Genomic DNA, 21427 nt, shown 5'->3' with positions numbered 1-21427 from the left:
TGTGAACACCGACGATGGAAAGTTGCGTACCGCCGCCAATTTTTTATTTTACAAATTCACTTATTCAAGTTCAATTCTCAAGCTTTTCCTCCATTTCTTCAAATTGAAAACTTAAAAATAATGAAAAACTTTTTCAGAGCTCACTCAAAATGCCAACTCCGAGAAGAGCTTCGAAGCGTCAAACAGAGAAAATCGACACCGATGAAATCATCCGAGGTTTGGTGCTCCGTAAGTATTCTTCGATAATTTTCTCATTAATAACATGCATTTTTATCGTTCAGGAGGTGATCCGATAATTGCGCAGAATCTGGGATTTCTGAAGAATCTCAGCAGCAAAGAAATCGATGATCCAATGGCATCTGTAATGGATTCTCTGAAGGAGGGATTGACTGAAGAAGATCTTAAATTGAATCGAAATCTTGAAAACCTTATCAATCCAAAGGTCGAAGTTCATATGACAGATGAAGAAATCATGAACTTCTTGTTGAGTTCTCGATATTCTGGAAAGGCTTGCGCTCAAATTATGGATAGAAATCAGTGGGATGAGAACGATCGTATGCTCAAAGAGAAAGAAGCGAAGAAAAAAGAAAAAGAGGAAAAGATTGAAGTGGAGAAGAAGAAAAATGATGAGAAAAAGGACGACAGAAAGCGCCCAGGTAATTGTATTTTTCAGGTTTGAGGATTGCTGGAAATTCAAAGAGAAAAGCGCAGAAATATCTGAATTTTAGAGAAAAAACAACAAAAAATTCTTTTAAAAAACGGTCAGCTGTATTCTCTTTCCACTATTTCATCATCTGACTAGTGATTTAGGAAAATCCAAAGATAACTGTTTCCGCAGACTTGTCACGGGCCGCTTCGGGCAGAAATCGAAATTATTTTCGGCCCGGCCCGGCTGTGTTTGAACCAAAATTTGAATTTGAACATTTTTGAAAGAAGTGTAGTTTTCGACTAAAAACATAAAACTCAAAAGGTGGATATTTAAGATAATTTCAACACTTTTACTCTGAATATTTAACAAATTTCAAATTGTTTAAAAATGAATACCCATTTTTGAAACCAGGCCGGCCCGATTTTCGACAAGTGTGATGTTTTTGACTTCACGTTACGAATATTCGGACTTTTTCATTCAATTGTCTTGTAAAAGTAAACATTTCCGCCTTTAAAACAGTCCCGACTGGAAATTTTCAGTTTTTATCAGCAAACAATGACCCGTTTCTTTTCTATGCATTCAATGACGCAATTTCACACATTTTGAATGAGAAATTTTGTAGAAATTTTCAAGTTTTTTAACCAAATTTAAGAATATCGCCTGATGTGAAAGCAGCTATGAAAACGACAAAACGATGAGAAGAAAACCAATTAAATTCGATTTTTCAGCCGATGACGTACCAAACCAGGGAGCGTCCACGTCTGCTTCGATTAGCTCTCCACCTGCTCCATTTGGCCTCGTCAAGCCGTACAAAATACCGAGAAAATCAAAGTGAACCGACGAAGAGCAACACTTCAAGCAACAATAATCACATCTCACCATTCATCGAATCTCTCAAACCCAACTTTACTGCAATCTCATCGATTCATTCCTGTTTTTTTGAGTAATAATTTTGAAAGTATTTTTTCTGAATCTAAATTTTATAGCCCCGTTTGAATCTCACTCCGTCCCAGTTTTATCTCTTTCTCGATATCATTTGATCTTATTTTGTATAACGCATTCTTTTTTTTAAGCATAGTGTGCATGATCATTATATGTTGTCATACTGTGTAAATAATTCACAATCAATTGTTCTTTTTGAGAATGCACCTTCTCAACGAATCTTCCCCGCTCTCCATCACTCAAGTCTTCATCATTGGGCTTAAGTATACGACTGAGTTTAACAAATTTTATTTTGACAATAAGGATAAGTAAAATTTAAAAAAAGATGATCAAAGAAAGGATGAGCTGGAAAATTGAGAAGAATATAAGTACCTAATTTATTTTAATATCCCTTTTTATCATTTTCATTTTTCCCCGAGCTCCTACCAGATCTTCGCCCATGAGCAGACTTGTCAAAAATCGGGCCGGCCCGTGCCGTGACAAGTCTGCCCACGAGACACGCCTGGGCGGGGGAGAAATGAAAATGATAAAAAGGGATATTACAATAAATTAGGTCCTCCGGCGCCGAGATTCTTGAACCGATGGAAGCAACTAACCCGGCGCGTCGTCGTTTCCTGTAGTTGGTCGGGAGATTGATGGTCCATCCGGATCCGGAATGATCGCATACGGCTGCCTGCATTCTGGGCAGATGTCCTTGGTGGGCCCATCGCTTTGGACGAAATCCTTGAGGCACTTCTTGTGCATTCGGTGGGAGCAGGCAAGTCGGAGAATAGCCAGGTTTCTGTTGTCCACATACGGCTCCAGACATAGTGGGCATTGCGCCTTTGACATTTACTGAACTTCCGGGCCGGGCCGGGCCGGAGAAATTTTAATTCCGGCCCGGCCCGTTGCAAGTCTGAAAAAAACATTGAAAATTGTAAAAAGCTGCTTGAAGATTAGGGGAAATGTTTTATTTATTTAAGTTTCCCACAAAATACTACTGTAGCACTCGTTTCAGCTGTTTCCGAATGACATCATTTTCGTGCCGAAATATCGTGCTCTACAGCAAAATCCACTGCTGTGGTGGAATCCACTGCTGTGGTGGAATCCACTGCTGTGGTGTAATGCACTACTGTAGTGTAGTGCACCACACCACAGTTGTGAGAACTCAGTGTTCAGGCACTCTACCTCTTCTAAGGATCAACTGTATACACCACAGATTCGCTCTCCCCAGTTACCCATTTTTGACACTGCACCACAGTGGTGCCTCCTTGACTGCAAATAACCAATTTTATCGTAATTAAAACAACTGTCCAACTTACAGACAACGTTTCCTGTAATTTCATGAACGAAAATAGTTGTTTTGTCGCAGGCGCCATATTCATGGACTACGACTCCAGTGCTGGGAAGGTACCGTTTGTGCTTCTCATACATGCTTTCAGCTTTTTTTGAGACTGTCCTCCTCTTTGACTAACGGACGTTTACCTTCATTTTGTGGTTGCGCTTCTGTGACGCGGGTATTTCACTTTAGAACTCGTTGAATAGAACTGTGACAAGATAAAACTATGACAATACAGAACAGACAAAATATGTATAACTGCTACAAAATAGAACTCTAGTTCTGCTTTTGAAATGCTGATAGGTCATTCGGATCGTATTCCTTACCGAGGTAGATGTTGCACACGGAAAATTATCAACGTAGATCGAAAACATTGGTAACATCTCCTGGATCAAGATGTCGAGAAGCTCTTGGGGAGTCTCGGGAACCACTTCCTCATTGTCGTCGCCCTCGATAAAGATTTCCTCGTGGTGGCAATGAACTCAGTACACTTTCAGCGAGCAGGGACGGACTTATTTTTAATAAATTTTATTCCTGTGGTAAACAAGTAGTAAATTTCAACTCAAGTGCATCGAGTCACTCTCCCTGCTATTATTGAAAACGGAAACGTCAAAAACCTATAAAAGTGGCCACCTGCTAATTTTCCAGACCACTGGATCGCCCCTTTCAAGTGACCTTGTCCCGTGATTTCTCCCTTTTTACATAAATCAAAAACTCACTTTTTTCCAGGTCAACCACTCTAGGCCACGCCCCTTTTTTCTTTTTTCTTTATTCTATAGAAAAACGTAAAAGGGGGGGGGGGAGTTGTCGTCATTCCAATGCCTTTTTTTGTTTTGTCAGGAGTTCGGAGAGTTGAGAATTGAAGAAAAGGTGGAGAACTCGACTTTTCGTTTTTCTCCATTTCTTTCTTTTTTCGCCTTTTCACGTGCCCTTCAACCTATTGTGCACACCAGTTTCTAATGGCTTCCAGAAGACTTCTTTTGTCGTTTTTTCTCTAGTTTTGCTTTTTTTATTTTCGCGGAAATCGTGCGGAAAGAAGAGAGTCACCTGAAAATAGATGGGTGTAGAGGGGGAAGTTATTGTTTTCATTTGTTGATGTGGTCTTCTGAGAAACAATTAGGTAGATGTCCTTCAGTCTTGGGAGAAATAGAGATCACGAAACATTTCGATTTATGAAAGGATTTTGTATCGGGCATTTATTGAAACATTTTTCCGTTTCAAGATGTTTACAATGTTGAAACAATTTTAAGAAGTTTTGATATTTGTCTCTATCTATGTACATATGTACTTTATCATTCTAATTCTTAAAAACCTGGCATAATTCGAATGTAAAAATTATCCCTACCAACACTTTCCATAATGTTTCTATTCATATGAGTTAGTAAGTGATGCTGAGAGAATATCGGCATTGCTAAAATCCTTCATTCCGATCTTCGTCCCGTCTGAACCATCCTGATACTTAGAACCGGCTTGTTTTTCATGTCCGACCAAACAAAGCTCAGAAAGTTCGATATGAGTCAGTTCTTATTTGAGACAACGGATCACAAATTTTCATAAATTTTGACTTATGTACATCCTGAAGGTGTAACAGTATCGGACATTTATTGAAAAAGTTTTCCGTTTCAAGATGTTTACAAGGTTGAAACAAATTCAAGAAGTTTCAATATTTCGGAATTTTATATATTGAAATTATCTTTGCCATCACTTTCCATAATGTTTCTATTCAGTTTAGTCAGTGAGTGATGCTGATAGAATACGGACATTGTTAAAGTCCTTTGAGCCAGAGCCGCTTTTTAGAGCTTCCTCCAGTCAGAACCGTCCTGATACTTATAACCATACTTGCAAATTTACGGCCCGGTCCAGCAAGGCCCGAAGGCCCGGCTTCAAAAAAAGGTACCTATTTTTACCAAATTTTTGAATTTTTTGAAATTTGAAATTAAAAATTTCAATTTTTTGATGCATAATTAGCTTTTGCTTGAATTCCGAAGTAAAGTCAAAAATTCGACATTTTTGGGAAAAAAATCAAAATTTCTTTCAAAATTTCAGTTCAAATTTTTCAGCCGGGCCGTGGAAATTTTCGTCACGGCCCGGCCCGGCCCGTTGCAAGTATGCTTATAACCGACTTCCAACAATCAGCATTCTCTCACTATCAGCTTTCCAACGATATGGCCACGTTCCATATCCCCAGGCTGACTCCGTGACTTTCCCTATTCTGAAATCACTCGCGTAACAATAAAAAAACGTTCATAAATGTTGACTTACACCCCAAAGGTGTAACAGTATTTTTTCTTCTCAACCCACCTAATCTTTTCCAGCTCCTACAACCATGGGCTGCGGATCCTCCTCCGCTGCTGAAGTCGCCCCAGCTGAAATCGTCGAACCATCCCCATCATCTGATGTTCCATCTGATCCCAAGATTCCAACAAGCTATAGACCCTCCATAATCAGTCTACAGATCCCAAACGAATTCGGAGATGATGTTAGTTCCGATGCGTTGAGGTAAGTTAAGAACAACATACGAACGACTCAATATTTATACCAGCAATAAAACAATATTCAGTTACAGTAATCATTTGTTCATTCCAGTGACCGATCGGATGCTCAAGAAGAGAATGTGGACTATCTGTATGCTACTGATGTGACACTCCAATGGCTTCTCGAGCGGATAGCTGACAAGTTTAAGAAACCAATTCCAGAAGATCCGCAATGGATCATCGAGAGATTGAATCGACCTAGTTGGGATCGTAAGTCTTGCTTTCTCTGTTTTGGAGTTTTATGATAAAAGATGTACACTCCCAATTTTTATTCTGATAACTGCTAGTTTTTGACTCACTTATACCATAGTTGTACGGAATGAAAAATTACCGATTTCCGGAACTCGGAATCCGGAACCGGAATTCAAAAAAACCAGGGATTCCGGACAACTATGTTATGTACCCTTCCTTCACTTACTCAGATATAACTCATATTAATTCCAGAACTACAGTTCAAACAAAAATAGTTAAGCAGATTATTTGAATGTTTTCATTGAAACAGCTATCATTTCTTTCAGTGGACTACGCCACGTCATCAGTGGTGAGAGTAACATTTGGATGGGATGATGATGATCTACCGAGAAGTGTTGTATTGAAGACTCCAGTTGCCAAAGATCAAAGAGATGATGAAGAGGGAAAATATCATTATATCATGTTTAAGAGGTGAGCATGGTAATGAGAAAAAGAAAGAATAATCGTCAACCTTTGAGATAGTGTCGATTAGAAAACTTTGTGAAACAGTGGGTCCCGAACTTGAGAGACTGTTTCAGTGGTGAGCCTCATCAATATACGATCGCAGTACATTGAAAGAATGTGTGAAAATAAATAAATGTAGTGAAACAGTGTGCTAATCGAATGAATTCTGTACTTTGTGAGACAACTCAGAATTTTTTTGCAATAAAGTAATGAACGGTTGTCGAATACGCAGTACAATCCAACCACTGACAATTGTGAGAATCAAACAAGTCGTATATTGGAAACGGTATCTTTCCGATTTTATACTATTCTTCCGTTTCTAACTCAATAGATAATTTAGGTTATATATACTTATTGTATTGATTTGTAAATGTTGTCTGCCTACATTTTCTATTCATTTGTATTTCAGTGGCTTCTGCATACCGATGTTTTATATCAATATTTAACTGATGATAGATTTGAGAAACGGCATAAATTGAATTTACGAATTTCTGTACCTTGATCATGTGAAAAGTTAGAATTTTCAAAACTCGCATTTTTTCCAATTTCCTACATCCTTGGATTGGAATGCACACATCCTAACTTTGAAATGTGCCGTTTCATCTGTTGCTTTTTTAATGATATCATTGAAACTGATAATGGGCACCGGTAAACGCTACTCAACATAAAATTTTTAATTTGTGTATCTCAAATACGCTGTTACAACCAGACTTGCAACGGGCCGGGCCGGGCCGGGCCGGGCCGGAATGAAAATTACCAGGGCCCGGCCCGGCCCGGCCCGGTCCGGCCCGGCCCGGTCGGCCCGGCCCGGTCGGCCCGGAAGTTCAGTACTGAAAAAAATTCAAATTTTTTTTTTCGAAAATTTCCAGATTTTTTTGAAAAATATTTCTTAAAAACAATTTTTTGTAGGTTTCGAAGGTTTTTGAAAAATATACTTCAGGAAAAATATGAAAAATTTTCAGAAAATAAATTTTTGGACAAAAAATTGTAGTGAAAAAAGTTCAAAAATTCAAATCCGGGCCCACCGGGCCGGGCCGGGCCGGAGCTTTCTCGGCCCGGCCCGGAATCTTGCAAGTCTGGTTACAACCACTCCTCCAAAACCAATTGTTTAAAAAATTCTGTTCCATCCATCCCATTTGTTGAAAATTTTCCCAATTTTTCCAAAATGTATCATCTCTGATTCAAATCCATCGAATTTCCAGAGAATGCAACGTGTACGAATGGACTCAAAAGTTTCCGAAACTCGTGGCACCGAACATCATTCACATCAAGAAGCATTCGAAAGAAGGAAGTGGAGTCGTTGTGATGGAAGATGTTTCCGAGAAGGGGCAAGAACAGGATCCAGTGAAGGGGTTGACGGTGAGTAGGAAGGAAAATGTGGATGAGGAAGTTGATGGGTGGGGGATGAACTTTTGAATGAGAATAGGCTGGAAGAGAAGGTTTTTGTTGTGTTTTGAGGTGGGAGACGGCAAAAATAGTTTGAGTAGAAGAGCTTTTCCAAAGGTTCTGTTGGCATCTCATCATGAATTCTAAGAAGTGATAGACAGAATATTAACTGACACCTAACTTTGAGAACCTATCGAAATATTGAAGAAAAAATAGTTTTTCCATGAATCAATTGTCCAATGAATCAAATTTCCAGTTGGTCATTTTGGTTAAATGATGATATGAAGCAGTAGAAAGTTGGGTGAGACAACGCTACTTATTGATATTTCAGCTATTTAGATTTTCAGAAGGATATGAATACGTTAATTGTTTGTTGAATTCAGGACTAACTGGGTAATTCATGGCAGAAATAAGTTAATGTAGACAAGAGATACAGATGCGTGACAACTCAAGGGGAGCATACTTGTCACGGGCCGGGCCGGGCCGGGCCGGGCCCGCTAAAAAATCTTCCGGCCCGGCCCGGCCCGGCCCGGGCTGGCCCGGCCCGGCCCGGCCCGGCCCGGCCCGTCAAAATATTGAAAAAAAAGCTTGCTGCGGGCCCGCGGGCCGGCCCGGGCCCTGAAATTTTCAGAGGGCCCGGCCCGGCCCGGCCCGGCCCGTGATTTGACAAGTATGAAGGGGAGCAATTATGACGCACTCTCTGACTCGTTCGATCACCCATAGTCACACGAAAAAAGTCGACCACCTCCGATTGTCCATCCTTTTGATCAAAGATAGTATCAAGTGTTCACAGCAAATTGGGGTACTTTTTGACCCAGGTGACGGACCCGGCCAAAACGTACCCCAATTTCCTGAGGACACTTGATACTATCTTTGATCAAAAGGATGGACAAAATCGGAGGTGGTCGACTTTTTTCGTGTGACTATGGTCAGTTGATCAATGCTCGATCGACTCGGAGAGTGCGTCTTATCTATTTTCAAATCAATTTAGAAATAATCAATAAGGAAGATAAGAAAGTAAAGAAACAATAATTACTTTTGAATGGGAATAGGCTGGAAGAGAAAGATTTTGTTGTGCTTTGAGGTGGGAGACGGCAAAAATAGTTGGAGTAGAAGCAATGAATTCTGGAAAGGATGTGTTGACATCTCAACATGAATTGTATCAGACCAGAAGTCATAGACAGAATATTAATTGTCACCTAACTTTACGAAGCTATCGAAATATTGAATAATAAATAGCGTTTTCATCGACAAAATCAAATTGAATCAAATTTCCAGTTGGTAATTTCGGTAAGATGATGACAAAAAGCAGTAGAAAATTGTGTCCCATGCAACGCTACGTATTCCAATTAATCAAATTATTAGAAGCTCTATTCATTGAAATTTCTGATTTTCAGAAGGATAGGAATGTACCTTAATTGTTTATTGAATTCAAGTATAACTGGGCCATTCATGATAGAAATAAGAAATAAAAGAGAAATTCGCTCATTCCAATCAATTTAGAAATAAACAATAAGGAAGATAAGAAAGTAAAGAAACAGTGATCACTTTTGAATGAGAATAGGCTGGAAGAGAAAGATTTTGTTGTGCTTTTGAGGTGGGAGACGGCAAAAATAGTTGGAGTAGGAGCTATGAGTTCTTGAAGGATGTGTTGACATCTCAACATGAATTGTATCAGGCCAGAAGTCATAGACGGAATATTAAGTGATACCTAGCTTTGAGGAGCTATCGAAATATTGAATATGAACTCAATTCTCAAAAACAAGGAATAAAATTTCCAATTGGTTATCTCTGTAAAATCATAACATGAAGCAGTAAAAAATTGCGTCTCAATGAACGCTACGTATCCCAGTTAATCAAATCATCAGAAGCTCTATTCATTGAAACTTCAGCTTTTCAGGAGGATAGGAGTGTACGGTAAATGCTCATTAGAGCCCATATCCGAAGCTTTTCTCTCACTTGTTTTCTATGTAGCGATAAATAAAACCTGGTAATTGTCAGTAAGAAACGTTTTAAAGTTTTTGGCAACCTTCTGAAACAGGTTTTTTGTATTGAGCTACTTTCAGATATGACTTTATCATTTTTTAAGGATTTCAATAACTTCTTCCTATTTCTTACTGAAATTTATGTTTCACAGAGTGCATTTATAATTTTACTATTGAAGCAGTCTTCAGTGCACTTAGCATATACACTGCTCCACATAATGATACGATCAGCACTCAAAAGTTCGAGAACATCAAATTTTTCGAAATTTTCAAAAATCGTGAAATGTACAAATACCATATCCAGTAAGTCCATAAAAGTAAGGGGTATCAAAATTTTGAGAAGTTGGAGCCATACGAGAAAAATCGAATTTTGTGAAAATCGCTGTTTTTCAATTCCACATAATGATACGATCAGCTGACAGTAGTTGACTGAAACCGTCCAAACTTATGTAAAAAAAATCTTTCAGTCGATTTTCAGATCAAACAAGCATTCTAAAACTCAAATTCTGTGAAAATTTCAAGCACGTCCATTTTTTAATGAGCAGGTGTCAAACTCGGATTTGTGATGCATTAAATGACAGAATTGACAGTTTTGAGCTCATGAAAATGATTTTTTTCCTAAAACACTTAGAAATTTAGATAGACAGTGAATTTTTACACATCTGACATCAAGTTTCTACTTCTCTTGCGTTTTTAAAGAAAGTGAGAACTGATTTCAGGATGACAAGTTAACACCAGTGAGGGGAAGAAGGTGACGTTTGGGTTCGTGTGGGCTTTTAACTTAAATTTTATGTTTGACCTCTCTATGAAACTGACCAATAATGAAACTTTAATTATTTATTTAGGGATAAAAGGGGAGTGGAATGTTTGGGGAACAGGTAATTGAACATTCATTCATTCACACACTTAATTAAAATAACGTCCGAAGAATCCCTGGATGATTGACTGTTTATGAGGCAGGACAGTTAGAGGACAACTTTCCATTTTTTAAACAAACTTTTAACAGTCAAAAAACTTTTAGAAACGCCTAGTTTTCTTTTGAAATTTCAATAATCACTCGAAACAAAATCTCGTAGTGCCCGGATAAATTTCAAATTTGTCCTAATCGTTTGGGTGAAATCTCTAGTCTTCCCGAATTGAATTACTTGTAAATAAATGATTAAAGTTTCATTCTTGGTCAGTTTCATAGAGAGGTCAAACATAAAATTCAAGTTAAAAGCCCACACGAACCCAAACGTCACCTTCTTCCCCTCACTGGTGTTAACTTGTCATCCTGAAATCAGTTCTCACTTTCTTTAAAAACGCGAGAGAAGTAGAAACTTGATGTCAGATGTGTAAAAATTCACTGTCTATCTAAATTTCTAAGTGTTTTAGGAAAAAAATCATTTTCATGAGCTCAAAACTGTCAATTCTGTCATTTAATGCATCACAAATCCGAGTTTGACACCTGCTCATTAAAAAATGGACGTGCTTGAAATTTTCACAGAATTTGAGTTTTAGAATGCTTGTTTGATCTGAAAATCGACTGAAAGATTTTTTTTACATAATTTTGGACGGTTTCAGTCAACTTCTGTCAGCTGATCGTATCATTATGTGGAATTGAAAAACAGCGATTTTCACAAAATTCGATTTTTCTCGTATGGCTCCAACTTCTCAAAATTTTGATACCCCTTACTTTTATGGACTTACTGGATATGGTATTTGTACATTTCACGATTTTTGAAAATTTCGAAAAATTTGATGTTCTCGAACTTTTGAGTGCTGATCGTATCATTATGTGGAGCACTGTAGATTCTAAAATTTGCAGCTCGAAGTGGTCCGTGATCTCCTCAAACAAATCGCCTATCTCCATTCAGTTTCTCTGAAACACACCTCATGGAGTACTCTTGTCGCTGATCTACCGCCTTCTTATTATGCTCATACAATCGGAAATTTCGATGAAACCATGACTTTCTTCGAAAGATCAGATGTTGATCATTCGAGATTTGTGGTGAGTTTCGACTGTTTCGCCGAATTAGTTTATTGTGTACTTATTCTTCTTATCTCATTCCGTTTCTTAGCACATCGGCAAGTACTTCTCTGATGAATACCTCCACTCAACTGCCACTGAAACAACGGAATTGTTGGAGATTCCAAAAGTATTAGTACACGGAGAACCGTATGCGAGTAACGTTTTCACGAAAATGGAGGGAAAAGAGCAACGGATTTTATCGTTGATTGATTGGACAGGTCAGATATTATTTTGTGTGAATTGTTAAGGTCGTTTCTAACCTTTGAACCGGCCTGATTTTTTAAATGAGAACTATAGTTTGAATTGTTCATATAATCACAGAGATTGAATGTTGAGCATTTTAAAAGTGTGTGGAAACAGTGATAATTTTTCTAAAGTTACTAGCACGGCACGTGTCTTACAACCGCGCTCTACCGAAAAGGAAGAAAATTGTTGGGCGAAATTGAGAGACTGAGAGAAAAAGAGACAAGAGGATTTCGGTGGAGCGCAGTTGTGAGAACTGTGCCCAGCTAATAACATTTCTAATATTTTGATCTCATCGGAGTTCGTCAACTTCACTGAAGCCTTCTTCAAAAATCAAGTTAAAGAATAACACCCTGTTCGCTTATCACTATTTGGAAACAGTAGATGAATTTCAGAAGGACACTCTGGCTGTTTCGCAGAAGATGTTGCCAAAATCATTTGTTGGAATTTGAATGCAAAGGAACGAGTGGATAATACAGCTTCACTACTAGAAGGATATCACTTTCATTTGGCAAGGTTAGTATAGAAACAAATAAATCCGATATCAGGGCAGGAATCTGGAACTATGAAAATGACTAACTTATGATAATAGTGAAACATTGAGTATTCAATGATAGTAGTTGTTTTTCAATTCTTGTAACATAATGAACACTGACGGAAAGGAAAAATACTAATTTTTGACGAAGGTTTGTCAATGTTTTCAATCAGAGTTAAAACTGTAAATTATAGTTTTGAAACAGTGAAAGTTTTACAGTTTTGTGAGTATGTGCCGTCTACATAGTCCAAGTACTAAATTTTAAAAAAAAGTAGAATATTTAAATAATAAAAACGAAACAGAATTCGTATATTTAATTTATGCGTTTATTCTCTCAACCTGAAACTTCTGATCGGGCGAGGCAGAGACTTAGAATTTATTTTGATTGGGGATAGAGCATCCACTAAAAGAAACAGTAAAACTTTAGTTTTCGTAGAAAAAGTGATAGTTAGAGGAAATTACAAATACTTTAATTTAAAAACAATTAGTCTGAAATCGCTCTGAAACAGAAATATTTTGGAGAAACCGACGTTTGGATATCTTCAAGCCACGTTAGTTTAGTTCATTGAATCAAAAGAAACTGTTTCACATCTTTCACAATTGATGGTCAATTCTTTCGGTCTTTAGTAGATATTCAGATTAGTAAAAAACAATTGAACTTTCTCCGCCAAATTCCTTATCCTTTTCTTCCTTTTTTTCTAGCAATGATTAACTTTGATCCAACCAAACATGATTCAAGAGTGTTCTATTAATCTGATAGTTTTCTCTTTTGCAATTTGAGATCATTGATATAACCTCCCCCCATACTCATGTCTAATCTTTTCCAGATACTACGATGGCGACTGCCCATTCACAGTTGATATAATCCAACGTTGTTACGAGCTATTCGTCCCGTTCGCCATGGTTTCATTGTGTGGAAAAGTGATGAGTGTGAAGAATAAAACAGAGAAGGAACCACTGATTGAGAGGGCAAAGAGTCTCATTCAACAAGTTTATGCAATGGAGAGACTCAATGAATAACATGGATTTCAGATGTTAATATTATTTTCAGTTCCTCTCATATTATGTCTTTCCCTGATTATTATCATTCTCAATAAATCTTACAAATTTTGACAATTACGACACTTTCTTCAGAGACTACAGAACACTTCACAAAAATATTCATTATCAGTCAGTTAGACAGACGAGTAGATTTCTACTGAATTAGAAGAGGAACCACATTGATATTGTAGTTATGAGAGTTGTTGTCATTGAGACTGGCGAATGTCTGCTCGGCAGTCTTGTTCTTGTCCGTGTGCTGCAAGTTTTAGAGGTTAATGTTTCAGAAGGTACATGTGGTTGCATTTTGGTATAAATAAGAATTCAACATGATTTACAGTATTGATCAAAAGGTTGTAAACTTTTGCCGTTTTCAGTTGAAATTGTCCAACTTTGAAAGTGTGTCATGGTAATACTGATTGTCCGATCAAATCGATTTTAAATGGATCATACAGATCAAAAGTAGATCTTCATTTGCACAGCTCAAAAATCGCACTATTTTGCACTGAAATTGACCAATTTGAGGGAGAAATTACTTTGTCGATACGTAATTCTCTAGGAAGTTTCAGTACTAAAAGTTTTCAATTACAAAAATGGAGCTCTACTCTTGATCTGTAGCATCCATAAAAAATTACTTACTAGGGAAGGTCACCGAGTCAGTGTGGAGATATGGGTCGTGACTTATATCATTGGAAAGCTGAGAAAACGCTGATTCCAAATATATATTCAGTTTTTGCCCTCGAGGCCTGTTATTCGAGAAAAACGAGGTCAAAGTTTCGAGCCCTAATAAGTCATTACCTTAACGACAAGCCTTCTATTTGGAATCAGCGTTTTCTCAGCTTTCCAATGATATAGGTCACGACCCATATCTCCACCCTGACACGGTGACCTTCCCTAGTTAGTGGGATAATCAGTGATACCACAACACACTCTCAAAGTTGAACAATTTCAACTGAAAAGGCCAAAGTTTACAACCTTTTGAACGGTACTGTACTTCGTCTAGTATGCATAAAACTATATGATATAGATAACTAGTACAACACTCTGAAAATAATACTAACGTGTTTCAAAACTTCCATAAAAGTTTTGAGCCTTCCCTATTTCTCAATCGTTAGAACCGAATGTCTCTAAAACGTAAGAAAACTTACCACAGCAGTAATAATAACCAATTTATCGTACTTGGCCTCTCCATTTTCTCTCAAAATATTGATTTGAGCATCCTTGTCATTCTCGATAATTCCATAGACTGGATTGATACTATACATCATGTTATCCGAACATTTCACCATATAAACTATCCGTTTTCCAGACGAGTTCTTGATCCGAACATGTTTGAGTCCTCCGATTTGTGGGAAGCTGATTTCATGGGGGATGACACGGATATTGGTGTAAGACACTTTGGAGTTTCCTTCTTTTTTGGTAACCAATTGATTCATCTGTTTTTCAGAAGTCGACAAGTCGTGAACTTCTTTCAGAGATGGGTTGATGGCATCTTTGGCTGCTTTTTGGTCAGCTAGAATGGCCGCTTGCACTTTTTTCTGGAAATGAAAATTAGCAGAATGGTAACACTTAATTCAAATTGTCTAATGTTTCAGAAACTATTGAAACGTTATAAAAATATTGAACAAAGATGAATGTCGAGATGAAACTCAAAAGAAAAAAGAAAGAGTGCACAGAGAAACGAGACAATCTAACTTCTCTGCACTCTCTCTCTCTTCTCTCCCACTTACATTGCTCTGTCCCTTTGGATTCGGTTTCAACTTGTACGACTTGACAGATTTGGATTTCGAAGACTTTCCGGACTTGGAGGATCTTCCAGATCTAGACGATTTTCCAGACTTTGACGACGCCGTGGATCTTCCACTTCGACTACTTTTCCTCGATCTGCTCGACTTTCCACTGCGACTCGATTTACGGGATCGAGTGGACTGAAAACGTCTGTTGGTGTGTCTGTTCATCCAGATGTCCACTCACCTTTTTCGACTTGTTCTTGTGCTGATTTGATCTCTTCGCCGTCGCGCATTGAAACAGAATCGTCGATAGGACGACGGTGTTGACGAGAAGAAAAATGAACGCAAAGACCACCGACATTTTGGGAAGTCACAAATAATCGATTCAAGGAGATTTTTTGAACAGGGAAGTGTGGAAATTTGAGTTTAAAAAGGGGAGGTCACGTGGGTCGGTCGAAACTTTTTTTGAAAAAAGTGGAAGCGTTCAAAGTTCAAAATTTTAGCGTGAATGTCACTTTTTTCAAAATTCTTCATGATGCAAGTGCGCCCTATTGAGAATTCCATTGGCTATCAAAACTGAATGAGTTATTAAAACATGGCAATGTGGGTTTCGCTTTAGGAATTAGTTGAAACATTTATAAAAAGTGATTAACGCGCTCCATTAATCTTTTTTCGTTATCAATAGAGCGCAGTTCCCCACAACCTAGAAACTTTCTAGACGGTGTAAACGCGAATATGTCGGTTAGTAGAAAAATTGAAAAAAAAAACATTTGAGATTTTTATTCAATTTTTAAAAATTCAAAGATGAAACATTAAAATAAATAAATAAATAGTAATCAATGGCTACTCACAATAATGTACAAATATTGATTGAATCGGAAAGACTGGAATTGAATTGCACTCGCACTTATTTTCTTCACATAAAAATCATCTGCATTGGTTTTTTTTTGTTTTGATATCATTAGTGTTTCTCCGGGATCGCCTCGACTTGCTGCTGTTTCGTTGGCTCGTTTTGAATGGCGTCTTCGATTTTTCGGACACTGGAATAGCAGATTTATATGAACTTGAATAAGAGTAAGATTAGGAACGAAGTGAAATCATCGTCGAAAGTTGGATGCGGTGAGATGGCCGAGTGGTCTAAGGCGCTGGTTTTAGGCACCAGTCCCTCCGGGGGCGTGGGTTCAAATCCCACTCTCATCAACTCTATTTTGGTTTTTCTGAATTTAAATTTTCTAAAATAGAAGTTCAGCTCCAGCAAACCAGAGCATATAAACATGTGGACCTTCAAAAGTTTTTTTTAAAACTGTTTCGAAATGCGAAGTTCAGAAATAACTTTTTTCGGCATAGTGCTGAACGTGCTCCACGTTGATTTGTTTTGTTTATCAGATACATTTTTGAGACTCGGTAGAGCGCACTTGCCAGAGTTTCATGTTTCGAAAGTTCTCAGTTTCAAAGTCTTAATTTATTTTTCATTATACTTTACTGGCCTTGATTAGTGATAATGTGATATTATCAACGATTCAACTGACCTGAAAGTGACTTTGTATCGAATATCAAAGAATGCACATCCATGGAAACAAATATTCAGGAACACTCCACTGTACTCACACAGGGCGAACACATCGTATGCTGAAATTAAACAGTAAAGAAACAGTTTCCCGAGATGGTTTATAAAATATGAAAACGTGTTAGAACAGAAATTTTGTGTATTTTGAGATTAAGAGATCTTATCAGTGTCCTCTCACAATCAGAGACGGTTTTACGTTTTCATTGATACAGTATTTTTCATAAAATTTCACTCACCCCAAGTGATGCATTTCCTCCAGTAGAGAAGGAATGAAGCGACAAGAATTGGAGTGGAGAGGACGTAGAGTGAAGTGAATAGAATCTTCAGATAGTAGGATAGACGACCCTGAAATTATTGGATATTCATTATTAAATTTTAAAAAAGGGATTTGAACAAGAATAGTTTATAAAACTGGAAAAAAATTATTGTCAAAATCAATAAACCAACTGGAAAAGAATATCTTTCATTCCTCATTACAATAAGTGTGAAAGTACAAGTTTTACAATATCAAGTATAACCTATTAGTTTATTTTTAATGGTGTAATATTATCAATCCATCAGGAACTGCATGCACTTTTTCAAATAATTCAGTTACTGTTTCAGAACGTAAATCTATTAAGTTCCCTTTTTATTGCGTCAATTTTAACCAAATAAAGTAAGCTAACAAAACTCACATATGGATTCAGATAGTACAACGAGTGAGCATGACAGAATATATTGGCGATCATATGAACGATTCCACATATTCCGAAGACGTAGAAGAAGATGACGTGCACTTCTGAAATCTCATTTTATTGGAATTTAAAAGCAGTTCTGGTGAAACTCACGGATATTCTCTCTTTCTCCAATAATCGATAGTCCAGATAAGAATATCAATTCCAGAAGACCAACTACGAAATACAAGTATCGACTCAGCTCATACAACCAGACACGTTTGTAGTTCACATTTCTCATTCGTTTGTATCGGGAGACTGAAATTTAAATTGGGCTTAAAAGAAGAATTGGGAATGTTCAAAAAATTTTAGTAACACTTTTAATTTTTGATTGAAACTGAAAAATTCTTTAAAAAGAAAAAAAAACTAACATCCAGTAATAAGTTCGACCACTCGAATAGGCACATGGAAGAGAAGAAACAGTTGCCAGAAGGTACGTTCCACTGGGAGATTGATGATTCTGGAGAGGGATGGGAGACGGGCACGCTGCAAATTTATTGGACTTGGTAAGGAAGATTTTCATGTTTCAGTGAATTGAAATAAGTTGTTGAAATTGTGTTTTTCAATTCTTCAGACTTCATATCTGGTCTCTTAAAGTATGTATAACATGGAATTATTGGAGCTGTATAACATGTTTCAGCGTAAAAAATTAGAAAGTAATTGCTTCAATAAAAATTCATCCCAATTTTTTAATTTTTCTCTTAACTATTATTATTGCCTGATCTTCAGTGAAATAGTTTTATCTAGATAAGTATTTGGGAATCACATGTAAGATGTTATGTATCAAATTGCCTTTTGTCTGGTTCAGATGAAATTATATTTTTAATTCGACGTTTGACACCATAGTTCAGATGACGTCATTACTACAAACATAAAAATTGATCTGCTTATGCTGAGAAACTTTTCCGTAATTTTTTTCAATGCACGTTTTTTCTTTTTTTTTTGGTTTCTATGCGTCTCTAGTTCTGTTGCCGGGTGACTTGAACAGTATTTTTCAGTTTCAACAACTCCACATATTCTCTCACTTCAAACATGTTTTCAGTTCTTTTTCTAACGATTTAAAATTTAAGAAAAAGGCTCACCCCACACTGCCAATTATAATTACTGATTTCATCATTATGGAAAATCAAGGCGATAGCAATTGCAGAAACAGATCCAAACATTGGTGGGATGAAGCCGGCGAGGAAGACTTCGACTGGGTTCAATCTGAATTGGATTTTATTTATGAGAGTGGAAGATGATGACACAGTAATTATCTTGAAATTAGTTTGTTTTCTATTTATCCAGATGTAATTCAAGTAAATTTTCTAAACAAAGTTTCATGGTGTTTTAGAAATGTTAATTTTTGACCCACAGTATGTTTTGATTACCTTGACCATCGTTATTACTAACTTCAGGACACTATGAAGCAGTATTTACTGTATTCCTCTACAACTCACCTCACAATTTCCGTAATCTTCTTTCCATCTTTAATATATGGTTCGAATAGTCCCATCCGATTGAGAGGCGGTGGTAACCTCCTACGGATACCCTTCTCGACGGTTGACGTCGGAGAAGACATCCTAATTTGTAGAAGAAGGCTGAAGTATTGAGTATTTACAGAGATGAGCGATAGTGAAGGAATCGACAAAAGATACATATAGGAGCTTGATAAGGAATTGACTAACTAAGGAAAATGAAGTGATGGTTTTATAGGTTCTGGCAAAAATGATATACTTGAAACATATTTTTTGAATTAAAAACGTAAAAGAAGAACAAGGATAGTGTTTTATTGGGCTATTCAAAAAAGTTTTTTCAGGAGGTGGAAACGAAAAGAAATGAGGGAAAATATTAGTAAAATTTCATTAAACTTCTATTGACAATAATAGAGTAATGTGGCTTCTAGTATTGATATATTATTTATTGTGTGAAACATGGTTTCTGATTTTGTTTTTGAAATGAAAAATACACATTGAATAACGTTTCATAAATCCTTATGTTCTCTTATAACTGGGTGTGATATGTGGGTGTGATACTGTGTTTATAAAATTTGCAGTTTCAGTTTCCAGTTTAAAAATAGCATTTCATTATTCACAGATAAGAAGAGGGGCCGATTAGAAGCATCCATGTTTTCTCGAAACTCAAAAGCAATATTATAAATGGTTTTAACTCCTTAAAGACAAGAATTAAATGAAGTAGGAAAACGATAACCTTGAAAACATTATGAAACTGTAATTCTATTACAACCCAAAATCTAATCACAGTTTCGCAAACAGTTCATTAGCTGTGAACTTTTGGTCTTCTCAATGGAACTTTATTAGATTTCAACATTAAAAAGTTTTTGAGATGACTAATAGAAGAATATGAGAAGACCTTGTAGCATCTGATCTCTTTTTCTGTTTCAACTTGTTTTCTTTTGTTTAATCTTTTGGATTTAAACTGTTGCAGGGCTGGTGATTCCATTTACTGAATAACATTTATGTATAATTCAACCCTCAATATGATGCATTCAAAAAAGAGTGGAAAGATTCTGTCAGGTTGGACCCATATCAACGTCATCAAAATATGTTATAAACCAAAAGATTTTCCCTCAAAGTGAAAATTGAATAAGAAGAAGAAAAAATCGTAAAGTTCTCGATAAGATCTGTTTCGTCACTTTCTTATTCAACTTTTCTCTTCAAAAGAACAAGAAAAGGGAACGTCTATGTAGATACATTCACAAGATAAAACTAGAAAGAAAGTATTTGAAAAAGAAATTGAATGATATGAAAAAAGGAAATGGGGGAAGAAGTTGATGACGACGTTGTTGCAAGAAAGAGATTTCGTACATTTTATGATGAATCCCAATCCAGTTTCCTTGGCTACAATGAAGAAATAATCAAGCTGTGATCAACTGGGCCTATCAACAATTTTTTGGGTGGAAGGGGAAAATATCAGATAGGAATCAATTATTGGAGTTTACAAATTATGGAAAATCGGAAAGCTGGGAAGAACAAAAATTATCAAGTTTGAAACATTGAGTTTTTATTTTTCAAAAAAAGTTCAGTGGGTTGAATCAGGAAAGGCAGTTTCCATCTTTTTCAGAGCGAAATTTTTTCATCTTTTTCAGAGCGAAATGTGGAAAACGTATTGAAACAGATGTGTTATCAAAACTTGAGAAAAGGAAGTGTGAAGGAAACGGCTAAAAAACTGAATCGATTATCAGTGTATCGATATACTGTATAGAACTCAAGAGTCCTTTTGAAGATAACAAAAAAGATTCGTTGCGGATTTTATGACATCAAAAACAAAGGATTGCATATTCAGCACAAATAGTGTCAATGAAACAGAATTTGATCATTGGATAGAGAAAAGTGTCTACTGTAAAAGCTAGTCATCTGATAAAGTTTTGGATTCAGGGCATCAGAACCAGAAATAAATCAGAGAAGAAATTTTGTTGTTTCACAAGTTCAACTATTTACTTAGTTAGAAGGCAGTTAGAAGGCCAATAGAAGTTCTAATTTTTCAATATAAAATACTGCAGAAATAAACGTGAGAAGGAAAGATGGTACTGATATGTATAACCGGTGAAAATATTACTTTTCGAAAATTGGGAAATGGAATAAAAGCGACATTATAATTATACAATAAAAAATTTAATTTATTCCAAACTTGAAACCGAACACATTCTCTTGCAGAAACAGCTCAGTTTGATCTTTTTTTGGAGATGGCTCATGAATAGCAGTTTCAGAGAACTTATATTTTTCTAGCTCTTTTTTTGCTCTTTGAAACAGCAGTAAACCAGTCGGTTAACGCAGCCTAACGGCTGCTAAACCTCCTTTTCTACTCCACCCTTCTGGGTGTTTCAGCGCCTGCGGCGCTTCTCAAATGGTTCAGACTATCGAGGTTTTATAATTTTTCCTACTCCTGGATCGTATAAATTTTTCACTTGTTATTAGTTTTTGTAGGCTAAGCAGCCCGTTATGATAGAAACCAATTAAAGCACCTCTGCTTTACTGATAAGATTTCGACAAACTTTCCCAATGACTTATCTTTCCTGTGGAATATGAAGCGATTTTTTCTTCACAAATATTCTTAAGGAAACATAGACAGCAGAGTTGA

General features: G+C 36.7%; 5 protein-coding genes across 5 annotated transcripts; 2 read left to right on the top strand and 3 right to left on the bottom strand.

Moving 5' to 3' along the window:
* Window positions 1–149: 149 nt before the first annotated feature.
* On the top strand, window positions 150–1484 carry GCK72_013301 (uncharacterized protein; the record flags this gene model as incomplete). Its single annotated transcript, XM_053729783.1, has 3 exons — window positions 150–228; window positions 282–656; window positions 1378–1484. The coding sequence occupies 3 exons, from the start codon at window positions 150–152 to the stop codon at window positions 1482–1484; spliced, it is 561 nt and encodes a 186-aa protein (XP_053584555.1).
* A 698-nt stretch (window positions 1485–2182) lies between these two features.
* On the bottom strand, window positions 2183–2422 carry GCK72_013300 (uncharacterized protein; the record flags this gene model as incomplete). The annotated part of the gene is made up of 1 exon (XM_053729782.1): window positions 2183–2422. One exon carries the CDS (start codon window positions 2420–2422, stop codon window positions 2183–2185), a length of 240 nt encoding a protein of 79 aa, XP_053584554.1.
* A 2813-nt stretch (window positions 2423–5235) lies between these two features.
* On the top strand, window positions 5236–13319 carry GCK72_013299 (uncharacterized protein; the record flags this gene model as incomplete). Its single annotated transcript, XM_053729781.1, has 8 exons — window positions 5236–5408; window positions 5496–5653; window positions 5962–6106; window positions 7342–7498; window positions 11318–11500; window positions 11571–11739; window positions 12160–12280; window positions 13127–13319. 8 exons carry the CDS (start codon window positions 5236–5238, stop codon window positions 13317–13319), a joined length of 1299 nt encoding a protein of 432 aa, XP_053584553.1.
* Window positions 13320–13494: 175 nt separating this feature from the next.
* GCK72_013298 (uncharacterized protein) lies at window positions 13495–15428 on the bottom strand (the record flags this gene model as incomplete). Its single annotated transcript, XM_003101206.2, has 4 exons — window positions 13495–13596; window positions 14486–14875; window positions 15068–15265; window positions 15312–15428. The coding sequence occupies 4 exons, from the start codon at window positions 15426–15428 to the stop codon at window positions 13495–13497; spliced, it is 807 nt and encodes a 268-aa protein (XP_003101254.2).
* Window positions 15429–16028: 600 nt separating this feature from the next.
* GCK72_013297 (uncharacterized protein) lies at window positions 16029–18908 on the bottom strand (the record flags this gene model as incomplete). The annotated part of the gene is made up of 8 exons (XM_053729780.1): window positions 16029–16107; window positions 16597–16696; window positions 16871–16979; window positions 17309–17412; window positions 17462–17605; window positions 17719–17833; window positions 18430–18553; window positions 18787–18908. The coding sequence occupies 8 exons, from the start codon at window positions 18906–18908 to the stop codon at window positions 16029–16031; spliced, it is 897 nt and encodes a 298-aa protein (XP_053584552.1).
* Window positions 18909–21427: the final 2519 nt, after the last annotated feature.

The sequence above is a fragment of the Caenorhabditis remanei genome, chromosome IV, assembly GCF_010183535.1.
Source record: "Caenorhabditis remanei strain PX506 chromosome IV, whole genome shotgun sequence".
NCBI classification, from domain to species: Eukaryota; Metazoa; Nematoda; class Chromadorea; order Rhabditida; family Rhabditidae; genus Caenorhabditis; species Caenorhabditis remanei.
Note: the sequence above shows the minus strand (reverse complement) of the source record. Positions and strands in the feature narration are given on the sequence as shown.